Source organism: Carassius gibelio, chromosome A9, assembly GCF_023724105.1.
Source record: "Carassius gibelio isolate Cgi1373 ecotype wild population from Czech Republic chromosome A9, carGib1.2-hapl.c, whole genome shotgun sequence".
NCBI classification, from domain to species: Eukaryota; Metazoa; Chordata; class Actinopteri; order Cypriniformes; family Cyprinidae; genus Carassius; species Carassius gibelio.
In genome coordinates, this window is record NC_068379.1 from 30,805,535 (window position 1) to 30,815,241 (window position 9,707).

Here is a 9,707-nt window from a genome sequence, read left to right on the forward strand (position 1 = left end):
GGGAAATCTATCAAAGAAAATTACCAGCAAACCCTTCTGAGGAATGTGACCCTGTCCCTTTTCCGCTGGATGTGTTCCAGCTCCTGCTGGTTCACAGACGACCACTTGAAATCGCTCCACTACTCCTTTCAATCAATCAAACATTGCATTTGGATACAAATCTGTTTATTTTGTTTGAAGTAAGATATGGTACAAGTTTGAATTATTCCCCCGGTAGTGTTGTGTGCACCACACAACAGGAGTATGCTCCCATAAAATAATTTCTTACATTATCAACTGGGTTTTAGGCACAATTTTTTTTTGCAAGTGTTTCATTTTCTAAATGTGTCCAAGGCAAAATCTTCTGTGGTGTTACATAGGAGTACAAAACTGAATTCAAATAAAACTAGCCAACATGAGAATATAATTTTTTTTTTGCAGTTGGAAATAAGGCTTCGCATTCATAGAAAGACAGTATGCACTGAAGCAATTAAGTGTTTAAAAACTGAAAGTATGTTCATGAGGGCCTCATGAAAAAACCCTTACAAGTTAAAAATGCTTGCATAAGTAAAGTAAACCATCAGTGACTTGGCACCTGTTTTTGTGACCAGCTGCACTTTAGACCAGCCATCCACACTGGACTCAATAATCCCTTCTGTTCGGTGCATATGGTGGTTTCCCGCTGGTGTCCAACATCAATATTACACAACTATTACAAAATAACTTTGCATATATATGTTGAGCCAGCTGTGGTTGTCAAATGGATGTTAGTACCTGAACGATTGTGGCTCATAGGCAGGTCTTTAATGTTTACTTTGTACAATCTAGATTAGCATATGATTTGAATAAAGGGAAAACTGAGGTGTGTTGCCATTTACAGAGCAGTAAAAATCATGAGGTTGTTTGAGTTACGAGCTAGTTCTAAAATCCCAATTTTGTTGCGGTTTTGAAGCAGATGTGAAATCTTGTAAAAAGAAAATCCTGTTTTAATGCAGGACTGCTACTATTTTGTGCAAATGTCTTAATACCTGAAGTGTCTCGTTGCTCTTATTTTGTAATGGGAAAAGTAAAATCACGTAAAGTGCTTGTGTAACAATCTTTGCAAAAAGAATCATGCGTTAAATCACTTTCAAATCAAACAGGATAAAAACAAATCCAGTGCTTAAAACTAGTTGCAATGTGGAAAGTGTTTTAGGGCCTAAATCTCACACCAATAATATTCTGAATGTTTACAAACATCTGCAATTCCCTCACTTCCACATGGTGAAAAAAAAAATCCACTTTGGTTACGTTACAAACCGTATATGTCTGCATAGCTTTCCAGAAGAGTTATAATAACAATCTAGCACCACCGAAGCGGAGATACAGAATACTGACTACGTGTATATAAATATGTAAGCATTATATAAGTATTCCTGAATGAATAACTAGCACACTCCAAATAACTATTAAAGAGACTTTAACCATGGCTTGCAAAAAGCATTGAGGGACAAGCATTACAAAACTACACTATCTTAAGTAGAGCACATTGTAAAACTTATATACCTAGTCTGAAGGTTAACTACGACCATAAAGTCGGAAAACTAATAAAATACGTAAAAGTAGAATAAATATGCCCATTATTGCTTTGGAGCTTTTACAAAAGTAATTAAAGCACGTATAACCCCAAAGAACCATAGTTCCTGTTCGTATGTTTCCCCCTATGATTAGTTCTCAGGCAATTTTACAGCACCTTGAACAAACCGTGTGATTCAGGGAAGTAGTGTATGCTTTTTTGACATAAGTAATTCTAAGCTATGCTAAGGAGAGCTCCTTCTCGCCTTTGTTATTTTGGCTAATGGCGAAGACTATATACTCAATGCATAAGCATTGCAGGAAGCTAAAGCAAGCATGTTGGTAAAAAGATGGAACATGTTCCTGGCGACGTTCTCGAAGAACACAGCATGCCATACTCTAGCAGTATGGCATACTCTATCAAATTGGCTTACAGTCTCTTTAAAAGTTATACAGAGTTGGGAAGTGAGGCAATATTGGGATCTGGCTTCTGCTCGGGTGAACAGAACAGGAAGAGTCGACTCCGGAGGCTTTTATAGGCAAACCTGAAATACATCATATGTCCCATCGCAACGAAGGAAACCGAGATGATCACGAGAAGCCCAAAGGCCTCTGGATTTGGTGCAAGGATGACCATGATGAAGTGTAGAAGATCAAGAAGATAGTTCATGGAGTTCTGGACGCCGTTGATGACGCCTCTCTCGGATTCAATCACATTCTCTTGGATCAATTGGGTCACGGTCAAATCAAAGGACCAAAGACCTAAAAGCAATTCAGGAGAATCAATTAAAACATAATGCATCAATGTGCAATTATCACAAACATGCCTTGTTGTTTTTGGTCTCAAAGGTTGGCTTTATAACTTTCAGGTGATACGGATATCATCATCTTCCCTTTGGAGATAACAGAAAATAAGGACTGAAACAATTTCTATTGTTTGCTGTTAGTTGCTCAATTACTCACCAATTCTAGCAGCAATGACACCGGTGAAAAGAAGACTGACGGACATGTAGGACTCTATTTGTGGGGCTTCCTCAAAAACAGTGGTGTTAATCTGTGGTTCAATTGTAGGAAGAAGAGTAGGACTCTCACGCAGCGAGTTGCTGTCTCCAAACAGATGCTTTAAGACCTCGTCGAAAGGTGAGACGCTGAGATCGAAAGGGCTGCCAGGAGCAAAGACAGATGCTACACAGAGCACGAGGCAAGAAAGTTGGGCGACTCCAGCGATGAAGCCGGTTCTGATCAGGCCACACTTCTTTCTGATCCAGGTGAAGGCCACCGTTCCACAGATTCCAGATATAGCTGAAGCTCCCATGAGGAGACTGAGCACGGAGCCGTTCAGGCCCTGAGTGTACGCATAGCCTGTGGTGATGCAGTCGAAGCCCAGAACGGTCATGTAGAGGAAAGACAGAGACATGCCAGCAAAAAAGATGGACTGGTTGTAGTAGGCCACCCAGCCATCCTTAAAGGTGCGGATGGGTTCCGTCATTTGGTAGCAGCAGCTGGTAGTCTTCTTCACCTCAGCAGTTTCATTCATCAGCTGGGAGCCTTCAACTGGACTTTCATTAATTCCAATCTCTGTAAACAGTGAGTTGGACAAACACGAAATAAATTATTATTATTTTTCTTTTTAGCAAATGATTAGTGAAAAGGTGCTTAATCTTCCAAAAACAACAACAACTAAAAATAAAACAAGATCTAATCCAGAGTCGGAAATAACAGACTAGTAAAAGGGTTTCAGATTTAGATTGAACAAAAGACGGTTTATGGTTAGTCTCAATAAAAATGACAAATTATAAAAAAAAAGAAAAAAAACTTAGTAATATGGTTAGATGATTAAGCTTGACAAGTGCAGTGGACACTACAGTTTGAATAACTTATTGATTCAACAGATTATCTTTCAGGGTGTCACAATTTTAAGAAATTATCATTTTTGTAATGGGAGAAAACCAATAGGTAACAGGGTTATGCACAGGTGAAAATGAGTGTTTTAAGGTAGATTAATATTGCAGAATTCTTATGTTGTCTTAATCTTATGTTAAATAATAGTCTAACATATTCAGATGTGCTCACAACAAAAATCACTTTTTATTGTAATGCAAAAAAAGAAAAAGAAAAAAAACTGGTGGAAAGTTGTTGGGGTGGTATTACAAACCTTTTTGTACGTTGAGATGCTTCAACTCTTGGTCATCATTGTCCTTCTGTCCTGCCTTGAAGGCAAGTGCTGGAGTCTTCTGATAAACTTTCCGAAGCAGGAAGTACTCCAAGAACATGGAGAACACATTCCAACCCGAGATAAAACCACAGCCGATGAAATGGGAGCCGAATGCCATGATCTGGCCCACAAGCATTGGAGCCAGAATGTTGGTTAGCTGGTCGATTATTCTTACAGTTGCATTCATATCTAACAAAACAGACACATAGAAAACAATAGGGAGTACAGGTGTGAGAAATGGGATTTATTCTGTGATTATTTATATACAGAGAGAGAGAGAGAGAGAAAGTACAAGTGATTCAGTAAATTATGGAGTCTGTAAGATTTTTTAAATATTTTTGAAAAAAGTAATCAAAGCTGCTTTTACTTCATACAAAAACAGTATTATTGTTAAATATAACAGCAATATAAAGTAATTGTTTTCTATTGTAATATGTTTTAAAATGTAAAGTATTCCTGTGAAGGTAAAGCTGAATTTTCATATTATGCTGATTTGGTGCTAAGAAAACATTTCTTATTATTTTCAATATTGAGAACAGCTGTACTACTTGAAAAAATAAAACATACTACCCTTATTACTTTTGAATGGTAATGTATATGCCTATATATAATGTAGATATGGGCTATGTGCTAACTTTCATGGATTTCCTGAAGGTTAGTGGGTTCACTGGGTACATTAAGAGCCATAAGGACTGGCAGCTGATGCAAGCATTCTAAACAGATAAGATGATTGATGGAGAAAGAGCTGTAATGTATTTTATGGGTTTCCTCGACTAGGTGAAATGAGTTTTATAGACAATATAACAGTGGTAAAATGTATTTGGACACTTAACCCCTCCCAATTAAATAACATAACATAAATGACCTGCCAATTTGCTCCGATCATCTCCAGCCACAACCACAACCCAGTCCCTCTGGATGGTGATGGACATAGCTGTGCTGGCCAGGTTAGCGATGTTAGCAATGGTGATGACCAAAATGTAGCATGATGTCTGCAAAGACAACAAACATGGACTTAAAAAATATGTCACTGTGTCCTAAATAGTAGCCGATATTGTTATTTGTTGTAAGTCCAGTGCCATAAAAAGCATAACTTGATATTCAGGAACAGTCCAGAACAAAATAAAAAAACAAGAGTCCACCTCAGTGACACCCGGACAAACAGCAGGTTTTGTTTGTTATTATATATGTTAAGTTTAAGCTTTCCAGCCCTGTTAAGCAAACAACATGCTTTCTGCTCACATGACATCCCTGGAACCTGCTGACAACACATTTTGTTATCAAGGTCTCATGTTTCAGAAGCAAGAACTTGAGTTGAGTCGATTCAGAATAAAGAAGGGAGCTTTAGACAGCATCACCTCCTATATAGGTCAGAAATTATTGAGAAGCTTGACATAGCTCTGAATATCTTGTTATAAGGAGATTTTTTGCCACTGCCAGCTACGAAAGAAAACCCTCTTTTCATGCATTTTAAATAGGGAAGCATGTTTAGAGTGAAACCATTTGCATTAAACGTGAGCAAAAACAAAACTGTAGGCCACCAAGAGGTTTATGCTTTTGAAAATTAAGGCTTGTACATGAATCAAGATTCGTTCTGGGTGCTTTTGAAGATCTGTTAACATACTCAGCAAATATGAATGAATAGTGTCAGAGTTTTACTAGGAAGCAAACTATCACAGCTTTTTAAATACTCACAAGCAACCATCCGCTGTACAAGGTAGTAAGCTGTTCTTTAAACTGGAAAACGACCATCAGAAGGACACCACAGAGAATGACAGCACTGTTCTGGACAACCAAAGATGTCTGTGCCACTGAAATTGAGAGAGAAATATATATTTAAATTGCATTTAGTAAAAATATTTTTTTTTGTAATAATTGGCATTATGAAAAGTGATGCATGCTCTCATGTCTCATGTTGCACAATAATTCTGCATGCTCTGGTTTTTGGAGCTTTGCCATGTTTACCTTTCAGTCTGGGGTTTTTGTCCACCCAGTCACCAATAATAGCTCCCAGCAAGAGGACAGACCCCGCAACCACCAGTCCATACACAGCTGTCAGGAGTAAACTATTGCCATACAGCTCCACCAAAAACACAGCCACAGCAAAATTCCACATCCGATCCCCCTGTAACATAAAGACACAATGAACAAAAAGTTAAGCATTTTGCAGCTTACATTACTCGTTTTATTAACAACATATTAATAAAAATATACATACATACACACACACACACACACACACATATATTTATATATATATATATATATATATATATATATATATATATATATATATATATATATATATATATATATAGCACAAATATACATGTTAACAGTGTTTAATATGTTCTGGAGTAAAGTTATTGTCATTTCTGATATAATTTAGTAATATGGCCAAATAACTTTAGTTATGGTTTTTGATTATTAAAATTTACTATGTAACATTTTACACAGAAAATTAATAATGTTTTTATGAAAAAAGTCGAATTTGCCTGATTTTAAGACAAAAATGTTTAAAAGATTTGAACCCTTTAGTGTTGCTAAAGATGTGGGAAAAAGCAACTTAAGAGACACAATAAAAACAGTTACATTTGATTTAAGCTTATAATTAATCAAAATATCTAACTGTGTGTGTGTCTAAAATCTAAAATACAAATACAAAATAAAAATATGAATAAAATACAATAGCAAAATATATCAAATATGACCACATTTATACTACATATGCAATATATATATATATATATATATGTATATGTATATGTATATGTATATGTATATATATATATATATGTATATGTATATGTATATATATATATATATATATATATATATATATATATATATATATATATATATATATATATATATATAAGGGTCGTTCTTCAAAGAAAAAAAACTAGCTGTCAAATACAGATCCTAAGGCAAAGAGACTCTTACCCATGTTGACAAGGCATGTCCGAGGTAAATGAGGAATTTCGCAGACTTGAAGAATTCGCAAAATCTTTCTGAAAATACAGAAATGCAAGTGCAATGTTGTTTATTTCTTCTTCTTATACTTCACATGATTCTACCGACGAATTCGTAAAACACTTACCACAGCAAGGTTTTTTAGACGCAGCTCTGTCCATTTTGAGTTGAATATCGATTGTATTTGTTCGGCTTTAGTTGTCAGGATTTTAATTCCTTTGTATTGTTCAGGTTCGACAGGAAAAGTAAATCGTCGCTGCAAATATTTCCTGCGCAAAAACACGAATATGTCCCTTTTCTCCTCTCCAAACTTAGCTATCACTGTAGCTGAAGTTGGAGAGAAATAACCTCTTCTAGAACGACTAAATGTGTAAAAACATATAATTCCCGAAGGAGCCAGATCCGCGCTGACGGACGCAGCCGAGCACCGTGTTTAGCACACAGCGCTCCGAGCAGACGGCTGATAATATAGCGATCATAGACTCCGCCCCTCCGCGATCAGACAAAGACAAGTGCTTCTCGAGCTTGTTTAACAATGTCAAAGTTATGACTCTGATCCACTAAATGGGTTTGCAAAATACAGCTAAAATACAAATATAAAGAGCTAATATATAAAGTCTATACATCTTATTATAGGAGAGACGGGGCTAACGCTTGTTTGTCTTCCAGTTTAATCCCTGTTAAATTATGTTTTTGTGAATACCGTCGTTCAAAGTAAAATGTAATACTGCCATACTTGACATATGCGTTAGAAGAAATGTTAATATTTAAGTCATTATTAATAGTAGCATTGCTACTTTTTGTCTGATGTGTGACAACTCCCCAGGCTCTCCTACACATAATACATTTTTTGTGTTTTTCAACTGGCCATATATCTTATTAGTTATCATTCAGGTGGTATGCCATTAAAAACCCATATCAGTATCAACACCACTAGCATCAGATAATCTCTTTATGTGTCACCATGACATGGGTGTTCTGTTATTCACTGCCATGCTGTGCTCAATGACCTAAAAGGTGCCCAGTACATCTCTATCATTTTGAATTTTTACAACACAGCCCTCGATGAACAGTAGTTTACATAAAATCAGTGTTAACATTTTATTAAATTCCAATCATCTATATCAGGGGTCTCCAAACTCAGTCTCCTGCAGGACCCTGAGGACCGAGTTTGGAGACCCCTGATCTAGATAGATAGATAGATAGATAGATAGATAGATAGATAGATAGATAGATAGATAGATAGATGAGTTTGGTTTTATTTTCAACATTCACAATAAGATGGAAGTTTTCTTTTTCCGCTGTTACTGAGTTGCACTTTGGATCAATGACAGCTATTTCCCAACAGCTTGGCAGTGATTGGCTCTTCCCAATGGTATCCAGATTTATTCTATTCAGGTCAGTACTTAGTGTCAGTATTCGAGCACACAAACAAACATAATGTGAAATATTAGAAAAACATAAGCATATGTTTATTAAAAAAGCTATGTATGTCCGGAATGTGTTTTTGCCTTCTGCTTTTGGTTTGAAGGAAAATTGCTTTATTACACACTCACGCTCACTTACAACCTTATTGCGTAACCCTGAGAGGCTCAAAAGAGTGCATTTCAGTCTTTTATACAATTGACAGCCTGGGTGGATGTTTTTCCCTTAACATAACTATGCAGAAGCTTGTAGCATGTTTTTTTATATATCTGTTTGTATCTTCATATTTTTTTGACTTGATAATGCATAAAAAGTGAAGTAATGCTTTGCTCGGTTTTGTTATTTTTAAATAATAACATGATGCAATGACATGTCACATTTAATCACATAACAAACAGAAAGGATTGCGTCGTTATATCTCTTTTGTTAGTGGTTCTCATATTTGTTTGCTGCAGAATTTGCATGGAATGACAAACCAACATCTAATGGTTTGGACTTGATTAAAACATCTGACAATTAGGAATTAGGAAGCATCCGATTCACACATGGCTCAGAGCTGAGTCATGTTGCACACAGAACCATCCTAGCCACAGAAATTTGAGACATAGAACCAGATTACTTGGGTCACAGACTTGGTATTGTTCTCTGTCTCTCTGTTGGTCTCATAACACGAAAATGTGATTTACACCTTGCTTGATAATAAATCTGCATTTAATCAAATTTGGTTTTCTTTGATCTGAAAAATCGGAACTCTTCCAACATATTTAGTAACCTTGGAAATTGCCAATTTTCCTCTGATAAAGATCCAAACTTTACACAGGTGTCTAGAATCAATACAGGAGTATACAGAGTTCATTACAGCCATGACCATGACTTAACCCAAACAAACTAATGTGTAAACACAAGTAAACACTGTCCACATGATTTAACACTTAAGCATTTCATGGGTGAACAAACGTTTCAACAGAACTGTACAACACAGGGGCTAATGCACAATCAACAGGACCACAAACACAAACACTGTAATTCAGTAAATACAGGTTTTCGTTGTCATGAATGAGGTTAGAAGTTTACAAAACAGGATAGTGGGATCTTACTATTAAAAATAGGAATGATTACCAAAACCAATGGATTCTATTTTTAGAGCAGTGGTTGCTATTTGATTTTATTTTTCATAGTGTGATTTTTGATAAATTATATTACAAAGTTGAATTAACAAAGTTGTATCAACAATTAATAATTATAATAACAGTATATGGAACCCACAACATTTAAAAAAACTAGAACATACAAAAAATATTATCCATGTTTTTTGAGGCATAATAACAAGTGAGATTTTAGAGATATTTTAAATGCCTCAATTTTAGTAATCAGAGGCAGGATTCACGAAAAATTCTTAAGAATAAAATTCTTCTTAACTGCCAATTTCTTCTTATTTTCTAACTTAAGAAAAAAGATAAGAATATTTTGTATTCCCAAAAATTCATCTAAAGAATATTCTTAATACCAACAACAACAGCTACATATAATACTTAGGAGGACTAGGGATGTGCCATGTGTG

At 35.7% G+C, this 9,707-nt stretch overlaps 1 protein-coding gene across 1 annotated transcript; it reads right to left on the reverse strand.

Annotated features, from left to right (window-relative positions):
- Positions 1-148: 148 nt before the first annotated feature.
- On the reverse strand, positions 149-7,170 carry slc40a1 (solute carrier family 40 member 1). The gene is made up of 8 exons (XM_052606848.1): positions 6,849-7,170; positions 6,692-6,759; positions 5,714-5,873; positions 5,444-5,559; positions 4,614-4,740; positions 3,689-3,937; positions 2,497-3,111; positions 149-2,295 (listed from the first exon to the last, which is right to left on the reverse strand). Exons 1-8 carry the CDS (start codon positions 6,880-6,882, stop codon positions 1,982-1,984), a joined length of 1,683 nt encoding a protein of 560 aa, XP_052462808.1. The 5' UTR covers positions 6,883-7,170; the 3' UTR covers positions 149-1,981.
- Between the last annotated feature and the right edge of the window lie 2,537 nt (positions 7,171-9,707).

What these genes read in the sequence shown, in the direction of transcription:
- slc40a1 (XM_052606848.1), bottom strand. Translation starts at nt 6,882, where the DNA reads ATGGACAGAGCTGCGTCTAAAAAACCTTGCTGTG. An exon ending in GACATGCCTTGTCAACATGG is followed by an intron (nt 5,874 to 6,691) that starts GTAAGAGTCTCT and finishes TTTATGTTACAG; the next exon opens with GGGGATCGGATGTGGAATTT. An exon ending in GCATCTCAACGTACAAAAAG is followed by an intron (nt 3,112 to 3,688) that starts GTTTGTAATACC and finishes CACTGTTTACAG; the next exon opens with AGATTGGAATTAATGAAAGT.